Source organism: Podarcis erhardii (assembly GCF_964252035.2).
Source record: "Podarcis erhardii genome assembly, chromosome: 15".
NCBI lineage: Eukaryota > Metazoa > Chordata > Lepidosauria > Squamata > Lacertidae > Podarcis > Podarcis erhardii.
Window position 1 is genome coordinate 22029467 of NC_138505.1, and position 20401 is coordinate 22049867.

At 48.5% G+C, this 20401-nt stretch overlaps 2 protein-coding genes across 3 annotated transcripts in view; one reads left to right on the forward strand and one right to left on the reverse strand.

Annotated features, from left to right (window-relative positions):
• Positions 1 to 6350, forward strand: part of DDX54 (DEAD-box helicase 54) — a 23161-nt gene extending 16811 nt beyond the window's left edge. The window contains exons 16-20 of the mRNA XM_081841784.1: positions 249 to 391; positions 1560 to 1673; positions 4247 to 4351; positions 4956 to 5053; positions 6004 to 6350. Of these exons, the coding sequence (XP_081697910.1) occupies positions 249 to 391; positions 1560 to 1673; positions 4247 to 4351; positions 4956 to 5053; positions 6004 to 6245 (702 nt within the window). The 3' untranslated portion in view covers positions 6246 to 6350. The remainder of the gene's footprint in view (positions 1 to 248; positions 392 to 1559; positions 1674 to 4246; positions 4352 to 4955; positions 5054 to 6003) is intronic.
• On the reverse strand, positions 5114 to 17177 carry CFAP73 (cilia and flagella associated protein 73). 2 transcript variants are annotated; one of them, XM_081842043.1, is made up of 8 exons: positions 16968 to 17175; positions 15270 to 15375; positions 13413 to 13517; positions 13108 to 13308; positions 11914 to 12135; positions 10044 to 10202; positions 8786 to 8923; positions 5114 to 5394 (listed from the first exon to the last, which is right to left on the reverse strand). In XM_081842043.1, the coding sequence occupies exons 1-7, from the start codon at positions 17024 to 17026 to the stop codon at positions 8804 to 8806; spliced, it is 972 nt and encodes a 323-aa protein (XP_081698169.1). In that variant the 5' UTR covers positions 17027 to 17175; the 3' UTR covers positions 5114 to 5394; positions 8786 to 8803. The 2 variants fall into 2 exon arrangements, with proteins under 2 accessions (XP_081698169.1, XP_081698170.1); XM_081842044.1 differs by lacking the exon at positions 10044 to 10202 and having other exon boundaries at positions 16968 to 17177.
• Positions 17178 to 20401: the final 3224 nt, after the last annotated feature.

Here is a 20401-nt window from a genome sequence, read left to right on the forward strand (position 1 = left end):
AGGATGGCGGCCCCCTCAATATTGAGGGGTGGGCTCGGACCCCTGTCCCAAAATATTGAGGGGGCTGAAGCCCCTTCATCCCCTATAGTTGGCGCCCCTGGTGGTGTGCTTGGGGAAAGCACAGGCCTGATGGCACCCTCCCTAGGAGTAATGCAGAACCACAGAGAACCATGTACCCAGTGGAACTGGCCCACCTTCCTGAATATCGAGGGTTGCTAACCGTTCTTAACATTTCCACACGCACCCAGGATGTTTTCTCCAGCGTGGTGGGAAGGAAGCGGAAGCAGCCCCTGGATGGAAAGGACAACGGGAAGAAGCAGAGGCTGGCGACACAGCAGCAAGGAGAGTTCTACATCCCATACCGGCCGAAGGACTTTGAGAGCGAACGAGGGTAGGTGGCAGCAGTGGGAGAACGCTAGCGGCCAAAATTGTGGAAACCTTTTGGGGAAAGTGTATTTCCGAGGTTTGATGGCTCATAACACCTGATCGGCTCTCTAAACACCCATGATCACTGGCTACATTCAAATGAAGGAAAGTTGTTGCATATTATCAATGTAAGCAAGTTGTGCTTCCTTTTTCTGGTTATTTGGCTATAACTTTTGATAGAATACAGGTAATTGAACAAACTTTGTTGCATTCCATTTATTTATTTATTTATTTTTATTTTTTACCAACAACCAAAACCCAACAGTGAAACCCCCCAGGCGGCTGATACCTTGAGTATACATAATCAATAATAACATACTCAAATCAACCATATGTACAACTCTATATACATTCACGCTTTTCGCTCCACAAGGTTTATTTAACTTTGTTGCATTACATTCTTCATTAAATTATCTTTCCATTGATACTCAAAATATGAAAAAGTGGTGTTGTGAGCCACTAGTGTAGTCTCCAGTCCGAAGGGTCCTAGCTCAGTGATAAAGCATGAGAACATAGGGCAGGATTTCTAGCTTAGAGACCAGGAGAGTTAAGAGGCGAAAGAATACAAATTATGCATAGCATGCGGAAAGGGGATAGAGAAACGTGTTCCTCCTCCTCTCTTGTCCCGGGGTCAAGATTCCTATTTGGGCATCTGGCTTGGCTGGTGTGAGAATAGGATGCTGGACTAGATGGGCCATTGGCCTGATCCTGCAGGGCTCTGCTCTGCTTGCGTTCTCACAGGATGCTGTCTCTCTATACTGAACTTGGTGTTGTCTACACAGACTGGGAGCAGCTGCCCAAGGTTTCAGACAGGGGAGCATTTCCCTGTCCTTACCTGGAGATGCCAAGGATTGAACCTTGGCCTTCTGCATTCAAAGCAGGTGTTCTGCTGCAGAGCTGCGGCTCTTCTCCCAAGCAGAAGACCTTCTTCGGCTGCAGAAAGTCCTAGGTTCGACCCCTGCCCTCTCCCGTTAAAAGAGTCCAGGTGATGGGGAGAGACCTGTCTCCACCTGGGACCCTAGAGAGCTCCTGGCAGTCAGAGCAGACAGCTTTGAGGAGAACGGGCGAGTGGTTTGACCCGGGGTACAGCTGGTGGCTTTACTTCCTGACCTCAGCCTCCTCTCAATGTCCAGGTTGTGCATCGGTGGGGAAGGCACGGCGTTCGAGCAACAGGCTTCCGGAGCCGTCCTTGACCTGATGGGAGACGAGAATCGGAACATGAGCAACAGCAAGCAGCTCTTGAAATGGTGAGTAGGACTCATAATCAAAGGGGTTTGCTTGGCTATTCTGTTTTGTTTTTGTAAGTGGGGCAGGGCGGCAGAAATGTTACCGTTCAAAAACATTTTTTGTCAACAGAGGGCTCCTAATATTGATATTTGATGGACCGAATTTGTGTATGGTGAATTTATGTCCTCCCCCGCCACCACCGAAGAAGACTGGGGTGGAAAATGCACCCACAACTGAAAACCAAATCAATCATTCCAGAACGTTCTAGAAACATTCCTTCATCTCTTCAAGCACACATATTTTAAGCCTCCCCCCTCCCACATTGAATGTGGTTCTGCAGGGGTTGGTTATGGAGGTTTGCCTGTTTGTTTGGGGATTTTTTTAGTCTTACCTTTTTTATTTATTTCATTTATATCCCACCTTTCCTCCGGGGAGCTCAAGGTAGTCTACATACTTCTCCCCCCCCCTCCAATTTTATCCTCACGACAATGTCCCTGTGAGGTAGGTTAGGCTGAGAGATGACTGGCCCAAGGTCACCCAGTGAGCTTCATGCCTGAGTGGGAATTCGAACCCTGCTCCCCCAGAGTCCTAGTCCGACACTCTAACCACTACACCATACTAGCTCTTGAGCGGGGGGGGGGGGGGGGAGGAGAAAGAGAGATGTAGGTATTCTGCCTATTTGTGGGGAGGAGAGCGGTGGCGGTTCTGAGCACTTCCAGTTTCTGTGGGGTATTTTGTGGTGCCCGCAACAGTTCTTTAGATTTTCTAACGGGACTCTGGGCACCAAACAGCTTGGAGTGGGAGCTGTGCTGTACAGCAAACTTATTCTACGTAAGATCATTATGTAGCCCAAACAGCACCATCTGGATGGTATCGGCAGGTTTCGAAGATTTTCAGAAATAAAAATTTTAGCTGGGGGAAATCCTGACAAAACAGCTTACTTGAGGACTCCACTTGCTTACGGAAAACGTCTGGCTGTTCGGAGGGTAGGGGGAGAAAAACAGGGTTTTTAACGTACGTGTGTGTGTGTGTAATGGAGTATTCTGGATAAGGGCCTGGCTGGCTGCAGGAGAACCCCCACAACGCACCTTGTCTCAGATCTCATTTGGTAATCTCTACAGTGAAGTCGGTGCTATCTAGCAGCAAGAACATCACAATGTGTGTGTGTGCACACGCACGCACAATCACCACTATTCTCAAATGACCTTGAATGGTTTTATCGTTTATCATCATTAGGTTTCCAAGGTTTGGCATGGGCGGGTAACCTTTAACGGTAACCTATTACTTCAGTGAAAGCTTGATTAACAACAAACACCGTCTTATACTTCCCACAATGAGCTACGAATAATAAATTTGGTGGGCTGTTGGGGGGGAAACACACAAGGCCATCTGTTGATACATAAAACATTAGCCTGGGTTTCCAGTCAGCCTTTGCTAGGTTGCTCTGAAGCTGCTTGTGTGCCATTTTGCGTTTGTAGCCAGGATTGTGACGGCCCTCTCGGCACCCTGAGCAAACAGCTCCCACAATTCTTTGGGGGGAAGCCATGACTGTTTAAGAGTGGTACTGCCCCGCTTTCAATGTATGGCATGAATGGGGCCTAGCTTAAGATGCATGTTAACTGATAGTTAGTGTATCCATAATGCAAACTGATGGTGGCTTCTTCTTTTTTCTTAGTATTATTCATAGATTATTTTCTTTAAAAATCCTTTTTTTTTTTTAATTTGCAAGTACAAATTCTTCTTTCAAAGGGGTGAGCAGTTCACTCCTTTGAATGACAGGGGTGGGACCCGAAAGCAAGGGTTGAGGAGACCCTTCAGATGTTGCAATTGCCCTCATAGCTGTCAACGTTTTCCTTTTTTAAGAGAAATTCCCTTATTCCGAATAGGATTCCTCACAAGAAAAGGGAAAAGTTGACAGCTATGATTGTCCTCCCAACGCCCGCTGAGGCTGCTGGGAGTTGGAGTCCCAGCGACATCTTGAGGGAGCCCCAGGCCTAACTGTTCCTGCCCTAAAAGATTTTCCATCAGTTCAACCAACAGGTGGTGGTCCATTTTTTTTATTAAATTTGTATAACCACCGTTCATCCGTAGATCTCGGGGTGGCTCACAACACAAATGTACAGGATGAAAACACAAAATACATAATCAAAACAAGAACAACAAAAAGCACACAATCCAATAAAACCTGTTCCCGCCCCCAAACAGTCCCTTCCCCACAAACACATTTAAAGATGTCAATTGGCCAAAGGCCTGGTTGAAGAGGAATGTTTTCTCCTGGCGCATAAAAGTGTATAATGAGGGTGCCAGCCGAATCTCCTTGAGGAGAGCATTTTGCTCTACAGTGGTACCTCGGGTTACAGACGTTACAGGCGCTTCAGGTTACAGACCCAGAAACAGTACCTCAGGTTAAGAACTTTGCTTCAGGATGAGAACAGAAATTGTGCAGCGGCAGCAGGAGGCCCCATTAGCTAAAGTGGTACCTCAGGTTAAGAACCGTTTCAGGTTAAGAACGGACCTCCAGAACGAATTAAGTTCTTAACCCTAGGCCCCACTGTGTTTGTGTTTGTGTCTCTCTCTCTCTCCTCTTCTCCAGGGATCGCAAAAGGAAGAGGTTTGTGGGGCAGACGGGCCAGGAGAATAAGAAGAAGATCCGAACGGAAAGTGGTGCCTACATCAGCAGCTCCTACAAAGGCAACCTGTATCCTTCCAGCTGCAAATGGCTCCATGGTAGAGCATGCAGTAGATGCCAGGTCCATCCCCGTCTGAAATCCTGGGCAGCTGCTGCCAGTCAGTGAAGACAACACTGAGCTAGAGTGACCAATGGCCCGAATCAGTATAAGGCAGCTTCCTATAGAATTCCTGTGTCGTACAGAAGAGTGGAGAGGGCGAGCAGATAGGGGCCACATAGCTGTTGGTTTGGGGATAGAGGAAATGAGCCCGGAGAATAGATTATGGAGGACAGGAGGCGATAGTCCTCTTCTTCAGAACCCGAAGCGCTGTCATATTGAAGAGGGCAGTGGCTTGTTCTGTACTAGATTATAGCAGGGTAGATTTCGGGTGAACGAGAGGACAAGCTTCTTAATGTCGAGAGAAGTTTGGCAGGGGCAGCAGTTCCCCACAAGACTTGCAAAAGAGTTGCTGCTGCCCTCTTGAGCTCCTCAAGCACCCACTGGGAAGCCACCTACTCTTTTGATGAGACTGGGGAGAAAGGGTGCCTGGTGAGCAAGCAGCCTACGGTCCGTATAGGTGCACTGCGTGGAAAGAGTATTGGCTGTGTGGTTTCCTGACCTCGCATACCCCAGCTACGACAAATGGAAAAAGAAGAACAAGATAGACGATCAGGATTCGGACTCAGATCGGGAAGGAGATCGCAGAGCCGGGAAGAGGCGGAAAGGCAGGGGTGAGTGTTTTCCCAGGGAGGGGACATGGTATATGAGTGGTTTCCCCGGCTCCATCTGAAGCACTGCACAAGTCTAAGGGGGATGAATTGTGTGTCTGTGTAGTTTCCCCTGGCTCCCTCTTACAACTTAAGAGTCTATTTCAGCATCCCTAAAGAAAAGGCATCATGGACCATATTTCCTTCACCCTACCACTTTTGGCAGGCCCATCTTTTAAGGTAGAAGTCAAAACATTTTGCTCTTGGGAGAGGTCGTCGTGTTGGCATATGGAGAAACATGTTTGAGGCAGGGTAGTTCTTCAAGCTTTCAAGTGTTCTAGGAATCCTAACAGCAGATTGTGGACCTAATAATAATAATAATAATAATAATAATAATAATAATAATAATAATTTATTTATACCCCACCCATGTGGCTGGGTTTCCCCAGCCACTCTGGGCAGCTCCCAACAGAATTAAAATCACATTAAAACATCAAACATTAAAAACTTCCCTATATAGGACTACCTTCAGATGTCTTCTAAAGGTTATATAGTTACTCATCTCCTTGACATCTGAAGGGAGAGCGTTCCATAGGGCGGGTGCCACTACTGAGAAGGCCCTCTGCCTGGTTCCCTGTAGCTTCACTTCCTGCGGTGAGGGAACCACCAGAAGGCCCCCAGAGCTGGACCTCAGTGTCTGGGCTGAACAATGGGGGTGGAGACATTCCTTCAGGTATACTGGGCTGAGGCTGTTTAGGGCTTTAAAGGTCAGTGCCAACACTTTGAATTGTGCTCGGAAACGTACTGGGAGCCAATGTAGGTCTTTCAGGACCGGTGTTATATGGTCTCGGCCACTTCAAGCCTACAGTCACCAGAACATCACACACACACACACACACACACACACACACACACTGCATTCTTACTGTACTTCAATGCAATAATAATGCACACACTTGTGATTCCTTCTGAAGGTGCCCACCCTGCCCCATCTTCCCACGGCAGCCGCGGCCCCCAGCAGGGGAAGGTCCGCTCCGAGCTGAAAACCAAGCAGCAGATCTTGAGGCAACGGAAGAAGGCAGCCAAACAGCGCTTCCTGCAGAGCGGCAGCTTGAAGCGCCTGAAGTCGCGCAACCGGCAGCGGGTGCAAGAGATGCGCCAGACGGCCTTTGGGCGGGGGGCAGCCAAGAAGGGCAAGATGCGGAAGAGGATGTAGGCGGGGGCAAAGCCAGTGTGAGCTGGCTTCCAAGAGCTCCGCCGACAACAGTCATTTATTTGCTGTGTAAACTCTGGGGAAGATTAAAAGCACCCTTTTACCAAGCTTCTACGAGTGTTCCTCTCTCCCTCCTACCTTTTCTGTTAATCTGTTTGGATCGATGCCATCTTCCACCCCCAAACCTTCCTCTACTGTACCCACAGCTGCTGCCCTGAATTTGAATCTGGCCTGGGCTGAACATTTATCCTGCAGGTCTCCCCCACCCCTCACCTGTTCTCCATCAGTTACTGAGCCCCCCCCCCCCAAAAAAAAAAAATCACCACTGAAAAATTAACAAAAGGGGAGACAGTGGGCTGCATCTGACATGTGTTTTCACCTGTGCAATTTCAACCATGCACCCGGCTGCAACGGCACAAATTGGATCTCTGCAAAGTGGAGAGCTTAAAAGCTCTGTTTGCACTGGGGCCCGTTTGGAGCTACCTGGAGCAGAAAAAGCTTTTAAGTTCTCTGCCTCACTCGGGGGCAGGGGGGAAGGCCTGCTCGGTGTACCAGCTCTTGAATGCATATGTGACACCCGGCACGAGCATCCATAGCCTCCCGGGTTTTGCGCACCTTGCCCCTGCAAGCTACCCTCAGCAGACCCAGCTCAAAGAGAGCTTTGAAGCTCTCAGCCTCGCTTGCTTTGGGCAAGGCCTGCTTAGCAGGCTGGCTCTGGGGGTTCTCTCTTTCTGCCCCTTGCCCACAGTCCACTGGGACAGCTCCAGGGGTTTGGGTATACGTGATTTTCACCTATGTGCAGAACCCTTAGGAGCAAACTGCCGTGGAGGAAGTGCTCATCCTGTATATGTTTAGTTCTAATCGGAATGCCCCTGTTGCAGAACGCAGGTGGCGCTATGGTCTAAACCATTGAGCCTCTTGGACTTGCCGATCAGAAGGTCGGCGGTTTGAATCCCCGTGACGGGGTGAGTTCCCATTGCTCTGCCCCAGCTCCTGCCAACCTAGCAGTTCAGAAGCACACCAGTGCAAGCAGATAAATAGGTACTGCTGCGGCAGGAAGGTAAATGGCATTTCTGTGCACTCTGGCTTCCATCACAGTGTCCCATTGCTCTAGAAGCGGTTTTGTCATGCTGGGCACATGACCCGGAAAGCTGTCTGTGGACAAATGTCAGCTCCCACGGTCTGAAAAGCGAGATGAGCGCCACAACCCCATAATTGCCTTTGACTGGACTTAACCATCCGGGGGTCCTTTATCTTTTTACCTTAGTCCCACTCAAAATGTATCTGTTGGAATTGACGGAGCTCGCCATCTGGCGTCTGTTAACGTCAATGGGTTGTCTCCAATGTAGCGCCACAGCAAAGTTGCCTAGCTTTATACTTTCTCTGCTGGTGAAATGTTTTTGTGCCAACAGAACGGAGACTGCCTGAGCAAGAGGACCAGCGATTTTGCTTGAGCAACGGGTTATGCAATCCATTGTACAGCGAGCTCCCACCAGCACAGCTGCTCTGCGTGGTTCATCAGTTGCACAACATTAACACTTGCCCACCTGCTGGTCCAATAGCTCTTCGTGCCAGTGGACAGAAAACGCTGGGGACAGACTAGGGGGTTTACTCTGATTAGAACTATAAGGGTGCATTTAGACATGAGGAAGAGTGCATCAGTTTTCCTGGTTATAATGCTAGTGCTTCTGTCCTGGGGTTTGGAGCGGGGGCCTCAAGGCAACAGACATTAAAATAAAGCAAATGGGACTTGTGTGTCAAAGTGTCCCTTGTTCAGGATTCTGAACACTCATTTCCATTCCCCCTTCTTTTTAGGTCTTCTCCCTGGCCTTTGGCAGCCGAGATCTGAGGTTTCAGGGCCCACCTTATTCCTGTGACTGTAACCTGTTTTGTTGTTGTTTAGTCGTTTAGTCGTGTCCGACTCTTCGTGACCCCATGGACCAGAGCACACCAGGCACTCCTGTCTTCCACTGCCTCCCGCAGTTTGGTTAAACTCATGCTGGTAGCTTCGAGAACACTGTCCAACCATCTCGTCCTCTGTCGTCCCCTTCTCCTTGTGCCCTCCATCTTTCCCAACATCAGGGTCTTTTCCAGGGAGTCCTCTCTTCTCATGAGGTGGCCAAAGCCTCAGCTTCAGGATCTGTCCTTCCAGTGAGCACTCAGGGCTGATTTCCTTAAGAATGGATAGGTTTGATCTTCTTGCAGTCCATGGGACTCTCAAGAGTCTCCTCCAGCTCCATAATTCAAAAGCATCAATTCTTCGGCAATCAGCCTTCTTGATGGTCCAGGTCTCACTTCCATACATCACTACTGGGAAAACCATAGCTTTAACTATACGGACCTTTGTTGGCAAGGTCATGTCTCTGCTTTTTAAGATGCTGTCTAGGTTTGTCATTGCTTTCCTCCCAAGAAGCAGGCGTCTTTTAATTTCGTAACCTGTTTTAACTTTTCTTAATTCTGAATTTTAAAGGGCTGTAACCTGCCCTGGTGCCTGCTGGTTGAAGGACTGGTAATAAATTAGATGGTGATGATAATAAACTCACCCCAGGCGGTCGAGGTGGTTAGCTGGGGTCTGTCTCGGAGCGAGATGCTGCTGTTGTTTCTGGCTGAGGGACTTGCGTGGGTTCCCCTTTGCGGAAGTTGGCCAGGATGTCGTTCAAGTCCACCACACAAAGCTTAACCTGTTGGCATCAGTGCAACAGAGATTCGTAAAAAGATTCAGTCTGGGGCAAACATTTATTTCATGACTGTAAAACAAAAAACAAACTAAAGAGATAAAAGAATAAAATTATCAATAAGAACAAATAATAACAGAAAGAGCTTTGGAAAGTTAAATAACAATAGACTAAATTTTGCCAATTTGCTGCCAGGCCAACTTCAAGGCGTTTGCTATTTTTAAAAGCAACCCTTAACAGCTTGGAACCAGTTTACTTGCTCCTTATGCGCCCACCTGACAGCTCCAATCTGCAGAACTCGCATGATTGTGCAGATTGCACATCATAGTAAATCAATATCTTAATGCTGCAGCACCCCAACTTGGGAACTCCCTGCAGGTGCTTTGCTATACTCTGCTATAAATATTTTTGGTTAGGGAAGCGTACCCAGATATGTAGAACGCCGGCAAGCATTTTAAACTAGCTTTTTTTGTTTCGCTTATTGTCAATTACTTTTAAATGTTTTCCATAGTTGTTGTTTAAACGTGTATATACATTTTGTTGTTTTATTCTTTTTGTAAACCACTCTGAGGGTGGGTTTCTGGGGTTCTTTTAAAAAATCAACTGAGATACCAATTTTTGTGAAATGAAATAATTTGAATAAATCCCGCCCCCTGCTGACAAACCCTATTGCCATGCTGAGGGAACAGTTTTTTTGTGGGGGGTGGTAAACGCAACCCCCCTACCCCACCCCATTCTGAAGTAGATTCATACAAACAAGACCTCTTTTCGACTAATTCTTGGGGAAGGCTTTGGGGTTTTTTGGGTAAGGAGCAGAGGGTGGGGTAAATAAGGAAATTAAAGAGGAAAGGAGTGGATGTAAGAGCTCTACTGAATCAGACCAAAGGCTCAGGTAGCTGGAAAGCTGCCATTTTAAACTGCCAACAGAGCAGGCACAGTGCCGGGCATTCAAGGACAGTGTGGGAATTTAAAATGGCAGCAGTCCAGGCCCATCAACCTCAGAGAGGCCCAAGATTGGTGTTTGAATGATGGACCTTTCTGGGCCCTGTTAAGTTGCCCACTGCTTGCAAAGCTCCCAATGAGCTGCTTAAAAGGGGGGGGGGGACACTTGTGCCTTCCCACTGACCACATCGAGTTGGGCTGCCGTGTCTTCCATAGGCACGTCGGCTGGCAGCTTCCTGTGCTTGGCAACCATCTGGAAGAGGTTTAAAGCTGCCAGCTTGATCCGCCCAAGCTCCAGCGTCTTGTCGGCCGCGGTGTTCTGGATGCAAACCCAGACAGACTCCTGCAGCAGGCCAGTGCGATAGGAATTTTATGGTCTTAGATAGATGGTAATGTTCATAAGTGTACCAACCAAGCATGTACATAGATCAGCACAGGAAAACCAACCTGGAACCATTTTGATTCCTAAACTGAGCAAATGTTTTCTCTGCAAGGTGAAAGTGGGAAACCTCCCCATTGTCTCTTTCCTCACAAATCCTGCCTTAAGGGCACATTTAAGATATGAATAGGGTGTGAGCCTGTGACCTGGCCCAGGAACTAAGTATTTATCATTACAAAAGACTAGCCAGGCTCCCCAGGAAATCTAATCAAGTAACCTGCCAGACAGGAGATAAACACCAACACGAGAAAAACAACATTCAAATTTCTGTTTAGACCGCCTTTTCTGTGATGTAGGTATGATGTATCTGAGGGGTGGTCTTAGGTTACACCCCTTCTGTGATGTAGGTATGATATTTTTGGGGGTGGTCTTGATCTACAGGGTGGCAATTTCAAAAGTCTCTATAAGGCGTTGTGCACCATTTTTCTGGGTTCCTCCTCTCTCCTGTGGGTGAGGGGAGCACCCTGTTGCAACAGATCAATAAAGATCAAGCTTACTAGCAAGAACAGAGAGTTAGGGGTGCCTCTCGCCTCTTTCATGCATGTGTAAGGAACTTTTGGCCCTGCGGGTGTTGCTGAACTACGACTCCCATCAGCCCCAGCAAGCGTGGCCCATGAGCAGGGATTGTGGGAGCTGTAGTTCAGCAAAACATCTGGAGGGCCAAAGGCACCCCACATCTGCCCTGCATGTCCCTAGGCTTTGCGTATTTTGTTTATTTCCCACCTTTTTCTCTATAAGGAGTTTGAGGCAGCATGCTTGGTCCGCCCCTTCCTCATTTTAATCCCCACAACAACCCTGTGAGGTAGGTTAGGCTGAGGGGCCTTGACTGGCCCAAGGTTACTCCCACTGAGTTTCATGGCTGTGTGGGGATTTGAACCCTGGTCTCTCACAGGTCCTAGTCTGACCCTCTAACCGCTCTACCCAAATGGCCACATTACTTTTATGTACAGAGTTTCTGAGTACAGTGGTACCTCAGGTTACATACGCTTCAGGTTACATACGCTTCAGGTTACAGACTCCGCTAACCCAGAAATATTACCTCGGGTTAAGTACTTTGCTTCAGGATGAGAACAGAAATCGTGCTTCGGCGGCGCAGCGGCAGCAGGAGGCCCCATTAGCTAAAGTGGTGCTTCAGGTTAAGAACAGTTTCAGGTTAAGTACGGACCTCCGGAACGAATTAAGTACTTAACCTGAGGTACCGCTGTACATGGTGGGAGCAAACTACCCCAGAAGGAGCAGGACGTGTCCCCCACAAAAGTTACTACCCCCCCCAACATCCCCCATATGCATTCTAGAAATCATATTCTAGAAATCATTTAGCTATTACGGGAAGATGTATTCTACGTTGCCTAGGGATGCCATGTGAGAAGATCAGGCACAGAGTTGTTCAGCTTTTGGGGGGGAACTTCTAAAGAATTTTTTAAAAAACAAAAATAGCTCAACTTGACATAGGGTTTCCCCGGATATTTTGCCGATTCGGCAAAAACCCGCCTGAACACCATTTTTCTGAGTGATTCCCAGAAGTATCTGGAGAAACCCAGATGTATGGCAGCCTGCCGATCTCTGACGGAATAGAAAGGTTTTTGACCGTTTATCCTGGATCCCATCGTCTTACCAGTTCCAGGACCCTGGTCTGGGCTTGCTCCAGCTGCGCCTGCAGTTCGGCCACCCGGTTGTTTTGCTGCAAGATCTGGTTGCTGCTTTCCTCCGTGTAGCGTTGCAGGCGGGCACGCTCCTCCTCCACGGCTTCCTGGCCAAAGAGCTCCCTCTGGGCCAAGGTGGCCTGGGTGGCCACCAGAGCCTGGAACTGGGCAATCAGCTCTGGGATGCCCTGAAACTGGGATGGATAAGAGGATGGAGAGTAAAGGCATCCTTGAACAGTCTGTACAGGACTACAACTCCCATTATCCCTGACCATTAGCCATTGCTGATGGAGCTTCCTGCAGCCAATCAGAAGCCGCGCTTTGGTTTCCGGACATTTTGGAAGTCAAACAGATTTCCAGGACAAATTCCGTTTGACTTCCGAGGTACGACTGTACTAGCCATGGGAAAGTGAAATATACTCGGAGTCGAGAGTGGATTTCACGCTCTTTATTCAGCTCATAGTGGTGAAGAGGAATAGAAGTTCCCCCAGAATGTCTGACTTATATACATTATTTACACCACGGGCCCCACGTGATTGGCTAATTCGGGGATTCTCCTGTAAGCCAATCAGGTTGCGGATTCCCTTCCACCTGGAGCTGGATTGGGTGCCTCCTGTGGACCAATCAGACTGCTGCATTCTGAATCCTATTGTTCTAGGACCAACCAGACTGCTGCATTTTGGATCCTATTCAACTCAGTACATAACAGAAAGCATCCAGGGACACATAGCTCAGTGCCGGAGCATCTGCTTTGTGTGCAGAAGGCCTCAGATCCAATCCCCAGCAGGTAGAGCCGGGAATGTCTGAAACCATGGATAACAGCTGCCATTCAGCACAGACAATACAGTGCAGGCAGTGTTCTGACTTGGTAAAAGCCAGCCACCTATGTCATGATGGCCACAGCTTAGTCGTAGAGCTTCTTGCATGCAGAAGGTCGCAGGTTCAATCCCTGGCAACTCCAGGCAGGACTTGGGCAGCTGCTGCCAGTCAGTGCAGGCAGTACTGAGCTAGATGGGCCAATGGATCCAATACAGTATAGCACAGCTTCCTATGTTCTGGCTGAAGGCTTTGACTTGTGCCACAAACTTCACACGGGGAGGGTTTTGGGGGGTCCTCCTAGCGTCTCCTCTCAGGCTCCTGCTCTCTCAATCTCCCCACCTTCTCACCTGCTCCGTCTTTTCCAGAACCTTCTGCAAATACTCTGGGAAGGCCTTGTGTCTCTCCAGCTGCCACTGCAGCTTGTCCTTCACGGCCAGCAGGTGTGCAATCTCCTCCTTGAGGCGCTGGGCTTCCACCACTCTCTGGGCCGCTTGTTGCTTCTCCTCGCCAGCCTTGCGCAGAGCCCGGCTCCGCTTGGCATCATTGTCCTACGGGAGATGGGCCTACGGATCACAAGAGCCGCACAGAGAGGCCTAGCTGCACCCCTGCCAACCACAACACCACATCACTCATCCCCTGAGCACTTACAGACCTTCAGGAACTTGTCAAACTTTAAAATGGACTTTTTGAGCTGGGCCTCTTTGAGCTCCAGTTCCTTCCGCCGTTGCTGCAGCTCTTCCATTTTCAACTGGAATTCCTTGGAAGGGGGGGCAAAGGAATGTCAGTCGGGGAGGAGTCAGGCAGGAGAGATTTCTCTTTCTCTTTTTCTTATTGGCTTACTACCTCAGTAGACGGTGGGAATGCTTTGGATGTACAGTGCTGCCCCGCAAGACGAATGCCTCGCAAGACAAAAAACTCGCTAGACGAAAGGGTTTTCCGTTTTTCGAGGCGCTTCGCAAGACGAATTTCCCTATGGGCTTGCTTCGCAAGATGAAAACGTCTTGCGAGTTTTTTCCCTTTCCCGCCCTTTTTCTAAGCCGCTAAGCCGCTAATAGCCGCTAAGCCTTTAATAGCCGCTAAGCCGCTAATAGCGCTAATCCGCTAATTTCGTCTTGCGAGGCACCACTGTAATTTATCTTGGTTACAGCACAACATTTCTCAAAGTTCCCTGCGTTGTTGTCATAGTTAGCCAACTGGGCACATTCAAGCTAAATGTAAGACAGACGGGCCTGTAAGACAGAGTTGTTCCACCTGGCCTTTGGCTTAGAATCAGTTTGATTCCCTCCCCCTCTTTCTTTTTCCTTTCTCCTCCTGTGAAGAGGCTGCATCCTAATGTTTTAATGTTGTATTTTAATCTTGTTTTTTAAACTGTATTTTAATCAACTTGTTTTTATGATTGGTTGTTAGCCGCCCTGAGCCCGGTCTTGGCTGGGGAGGGTGGGGTATAAATAAAATGTATTATTATTATTATTATTATTATTATTATTATTATTATTATTATTAAATAATAACATCATCACATGGAGCTGGAGCTGGTTGGAAAACCACCCTCATCGAGGGCTCCCGATCAGCGTAGACCATACTGAGGTACATGGACCAGTGGCATGACTTGGTATAAGGCAGGTTCCTATGCTTGTTCCAAAGTCTAAGACAGGCATAGGCAAACTCGGCCCTCCAGATGTTTTGGGACTACAACTCCCATCATCCCTAGCTAACAGGACCAGTAGTCAGGGATGATGGGAGTTGTAGTCCCAAAACATCTGGAGGGCTGAGTTTGGCTATGCCTGATGTAAAGGTAAAGGGACCCCTGACCATTAGGTCCAGTCGTGACCAACTCTGGGGTTGCAGCGCTCATCTTGCTTTACAGGCCAAGGGAGCCGGCATACAGATTCCGGGTCATGTGGCCAGCATGACTAAGCCACTTCTGGCAAACCAGAGCAACACACGGAAACGCTGTTTACCTTCCCACCGGAGTGGTACCTATATATCTACTTGCACTTTGACATGCTTTCAAACTGCTAGGTTGGCAGGAGCAGGGACTGAGAAACGGGAGCTCACCCCGTCGCGGGGATTCGAACAGCTGACCTTCTGATCAGCAAGCCCTGGGCTCTGTGGTTTAACCCACAGTGCCACCCGCGTCCCTAATGCCTGATGTAGGTCTTTCTTATATGAAGCCAAACAGTGAGGGCTGGTCCATGAGGTGAAGGAGCAACTGCCTCACTAACCTCATCAGTCCTCTCCCCTGACTACCTTCTTTCTTACAACCAGTCCAAAAGTTAGCCCTGGCTGTCATCTTCTTCCTTCTCCTCCATCTCTGTGTTGCCCTTCTAGAACTCAGCAGAGAGGAGGAGGAGGACAAAATAGGATCAGTCAGACCTGCCTGTCAGTGGCTGTGGTGCCATCTACTGTTGGACTCCCTGCCTTCTCCCCAACCACTCCCAACTGGCACACCAACCACCACTTGGTCCAAGAGATGGTTTGGAGTGGTTCTCCAAAGAGTTTGCATTACCTCTTTCTGGGCCAATAGAGCTTGTTCCACCTCTGCCAGTTCCCTTTGTTTCTCCAGCAGACAGCAAGCAGGGGGCAAAAAGTCCTCTTCTCTTTCAGGAATTTTCCTGAAACAGGCACACAGAAGGGTGTCAAAAGCCCTGTCCAAACTTCGTCCAGGAAATGCATCGAGGGAGACAGGCTGGTCTAGCGTCACACCACTGCATCTGCTGTTACATATCTTGCAGGCTGCAATGTCTAAGGTCACATGCACTATACACAGGAAGCACATGGCTTCCCCCAGAGAATCCTGGGAATTGTGGTTTGTTAAGGACGCTAGGAACTATAGCTCTGTACATTTGCAAGCACAATTCGGAGTGTTGGTGCTGACCTTTAAAGCCCTGAACGGCCTCGGCCCTGTACAGTCATACCTCGGGTTAAAGTTGCTTTGGGTTAAATCTTTTCAGGTTGCATCCTGTGGTGACCCAGAAGTAACAGAACGGGTTACTTCCAGGTTTCGCCACTTGCGCATGCGCAGGCACTTAAAATGACATCATGTGCATGCGCAGACACGGTGAATCATGACCCACAGATGCACAGACGCGGGTTGCGTTCTGCTCAGCATGCGAACGGGGTTCTGGAACGGATCCCGTTCACATCCAGAGGTACCACTGTATACCTGAAGGAACCTCTCCACCCCCATCATTCAGCCCGGACACTGAGGTCCCGCTCCGAGGGCCTTCTGACAGTTCCCTCACTGTGGGAAGTGAGGTTACAGGGAACCAGACAGAGGGCCTTCTGGAATGCCCTCCCATCAGATGTCAAAGAAATAAACAACTATCTGACTTTTAGAAGACATCTGAAGGCAGCCCTGCATAGGGAGGTTTTTAATGTTTGATGTTTTATCGTGGTTTTAATATTCTGTTGGGATCTGCCCAGGGTGGCTGGGGAAACCCAGCCAGATGGGTGGGGTATAAATATTAAAAAATTTTATTTTATTATCATCTGTCAAAGTTGTAGGCTACATTCACTGTATACAACTTCATGCACTATGACACTTAAACAGTCATGGCTTCCCCCAGAGAATCCTGGGAACTGTGCTTTGTTAAGGGTGCTGTCACACACACCATTCCCCTCACAGAGCTACAGTTCCAAAGTTTCCTGGGAAGGCAGATTGATTGCAAAAACTTTCTGGAAATTGTAGCTCTGTGAGGGGAATAGTGAGGATCTCCAAATAACTCTCAGCACCCTTAACGAACTTCAGTTCCCAGCATTCTTTGAGCGAAGCTCTGCTTGTTAAAGCGGTACAGATGCACAATACCCAAATCACCCCTAGTCTGCAAGTGTTTTTAGGGGGGATTTTTTCCATGGGCGTAGCCAGGATTTTTGTTGGGGGTGCAAGCTTTTGTTGGGGGGGGCAGAACCTTAGATTTGTATTGATTTGTATTTTTCCCCCTGATTTGGGGGGGCAGCTTCCCCCTGCCCCTCCCCCTTGGCTCCGCCCATGATTACTTCCATGCCTCCCTTGAAGGTGCTGGGAATCGATGCTGCGTCCTGGGACTTTTTGCACTAGCAAAGCGCGTTGCTCTACCGCTGAGGCCCTTCCTTTTAACCCTTGCGGAAACTTCGCCCGCTACTGTACAGTCAGTACAGTCTCCAAGCCAGTGTCCTGTTCTCTCTTTGACCCTTCCCCCCCCCAAAAAACCCAACCCCCACTTACATCATTTGCAGTTTGTCTAACAAAGCCGCGCGCACTCTCTCCTCCAAATCCGAATCCATCGCCGCTTGTCCAAAGTCTCCTTTTCCTCTCCTGCGGCCGAACTTGCAGCCCGTGTAAGAAGAGGAACAAAACAATAATAAGCGAAGCAGACTTTTTTTTTTTGATTGCCGGAGCAGCGCGAGACCCAGCTGCCCGTTGCTAAGGAGACGGCCAGCACAACGTTCTGTTGCCATGGCGACGCGTCCGCCAGAGCTGAGCTACGCGTGGAAGTCTTTTTTCCCCCCTCGCTTGTGCAACATAGTAAAATAGCTGAATGGCGAAAGAAGGCGCGACTTTCTCGCAGTCTCTCCCCCCCCACCCCCCATTATGCATACACTTTTTAAACATTTATTCATCTATTCATTTATTTTTCTATTATAAATGCGGAGTGTTTTTTCCTGCACCGCTGCCCAAACTGGCTTCATTCTAACACAGCCTTTCTCAACCTGTGTGTCCCCAGATGTTGCTGAACTACAACTCTCATCACCCCTAGCAAGGCCAGGGCTCAGGGATGATGGGAGTTGTAGTCCAACAACATCTGGGGACAGACAGGTTGAGAACCGCTGTTTCGCTCTAGAACAGGGGTGGATGGCCTTTTGGTCTGCAGAACTACAGCTCCTATTAGCCCCATCAAGTGTGGCCAATAGCTAGGGGTGATGGGAGTTGTAGCTTGGTAGCATTTGTAAACGGCTTTGAGGTCCGTCCCCACCCCCAATGCAGCGGTGTATAAATCTGGTGAAATAAAACAAACACCTAGAGGGAATTCTGGATGCTGAATACACACTGTTTACGAAAAGCACACACACTCCCTCCAAAGAATCATGGGAACTGTAGTTTATCCCTCACAGAGCTATCCTTCCCAGCACTCTTGAAAACTACGGTTCTCAGGATTCGGGGGCGGGGGGCGCTTTAAAATTGACACACACCAAACTGAAGCTCCTCAGATTCCTTTGGGACTCGTTAGGAAAATGTAAAGCATGCAAAATGTTTATAGCTCAGAATGTAGGGGAACGGCTGTGGCTCAGTGGTCAGAGCATCCGCTTTGCATGCAGAAGTTGAGGTTCAAGTTGCAAGTTCGATCCCCAGTATTTCCAGTTAGGCTGGGGAAGTGTCTGAAAACCTTTGGAGAGCTATTGCCAGTCTGTGTAGACAATACTGAGCTAGATGAACCATGGGTCTGACTGAATATAAGGCTTAGATTAGAATGATTTGCTTATTGTAATGGTAAACATGTCCTTTTTATCATTCTAGTGGTGTGATCAATACATTCATTAAGTAACTTAAAATAATTTGGAAATGGCAGGTTACTATTATTTGGCCTACTCCCACTTCAAGTAGGGTGATTTTTTAAAATCAAATCAAATCCAAAATAATAATCAAAATATTTTTCGCACCAGACTTTTGAAAGCAGAGATAATTGGGAGAGAAACCCAGCTGAGAGATCCAGGCTGGCTGGATCATGTCAGAAATTAATAAGTCTCCTGTTAGACACCAGTCTCAAGCCTGAGTGCGTCTTCTAAAGTTTCTCACCCACGCACTGCAATTAAGAATGCCACTAATGATGAGTGAGAAATGGATTCCGGGGCCCAGGAAGAAAACAGGATGTTTGTCCTTTCAATTCCTCCTCCTGCAAAAGATCACAGGGCCAAACACAGAGTTGGAAGGGAAGCAAGGGCAATTTAACTCTTCACGTCTTCTTTTTGTAGCAAAATGGTTTTGTGGAAGTCAGCACAAGGGTCACATTTCCCCCCCATGGGCAACTGTTTGGGGCATAGCTGTCAACTTACAGAGTTGAAAATAAGGGACCAGCAGCCTCAAAAATAAGGGATCAGCAGCCAAAATAAGGGATTTTCCAGGCACAGGTATGTTCGACTTCTGAGCCCCTCTGAGCCAAAGGCAGAAAGCCCAGCCAGCAGCCAAATGAAGCCTCATCAATAAGGGACAGCAGCGGGAAATGGCGCTGGGATAAGGGACTGTCCCGCCAAATAAGGGACACTTGACAGCTATGGTTTGGTGGCCGCATGCCAGGTCTGGCAGGAACCGAGCCACAGGAATAGAATCATAGAATAGTAGAGTTGGAAGGGGACCCCGAAGGTCATTTAGTCCAACCCCCTGCAATGCAGGAATCTTTCACCCAAAGTGGAGCTTGCACCCTCAACCTTGAGATTAAGAGACTCATGCTCTACCAATGGAGCTGTCCTTCAGACATGACGCCTTTCTGGAGCCAGCTGGAACCAGCCACACAAAAGACAGAGGTTCTCTCTGTCTCTCTCTCTCTCTCTCTCTCTCTCTCACACACACACACCATCTCTCCATCCTTCATCTGGGCAAGCAAAAGCCATTTTCACAGTTCCAGGAGACATTCCAGAGTCCAGCCAGACAATAGCACTCCAGATTGCAGAGGAGGACTGGGGAGGGGTGTGGCTTGTGGGGAGACATGGCTTAGAGTCCCTGGAGGGCTGCATTTGGCTACACCTGGGATTCGCCAATCCCTACACCTGGGATTCGCCAGCTCTGATATAAGTCAAGAGAACAACAGCTATAGGAGAAAATACCACAATTAGCAGTCCATTAGACCTCATGCATAAAAGGTAAAGGGACCCCTGACCATTAGGTCCAGTCGTGACTGACTCTGGGGTTGTGGTGCTCATCTTGCTTTATTGGCCGAGGGAGCCGGGGTGCAGCTTCCGGGTCATGTGGCCAGCATGACTAAGCCGCTTCTGGCGAACCAGAGCAGGTTTTCAAACTGCTAGGTTGGCAGGAGCAAGGACCAAGCAACGGAAGCTCACCCCGTCACGGGGATTCGAACCGCCAACCTTCTGATTGGCAAGTCCTAGGCTCTGTGGTTTAACCCACAGTGCCACCCGCGTCCCTGACCTCATGCATAGACCTCATCTATTCATAATAATACTAATAATCAAAGGAATGCAACATACCACTAAGTTTAAGTCTGTTAATGGTGTACTAGTTGCACTAGACTAGGATAATTGCTTGTGCAAGAGAAGGCAGAAGAAGAACATGGCTCTTGTGGGTGGTTACACATCAGATTGCTGTCTCCTAGATATTCCCTGTTGCATAACTGGTTGTGCAACACACTTCCACTGGTTAGGTTTTCCCCTAACGTTTTGCATGGCTGTTGCACTAGCGCAAAGGCAAGAAGAATATTGTTGCAATATGAAATCTAGTGCTATTGCAACACCATTCCTTTTGCCCTTGCACTAGTGCAACAGCCATACAAAACGTTAGGGGAAAACCAAACCAGGGGGACACTGACCCCTAAGCAGCCTAGTGAGCATTGAGAATTCTTAGCAAACCCAGAACACTGAATATCTGTTGGCAGAAGTCATTGGAAAACCGATTTTTCACGGACTGGCTGGATGCACGAGAGTGGTGGG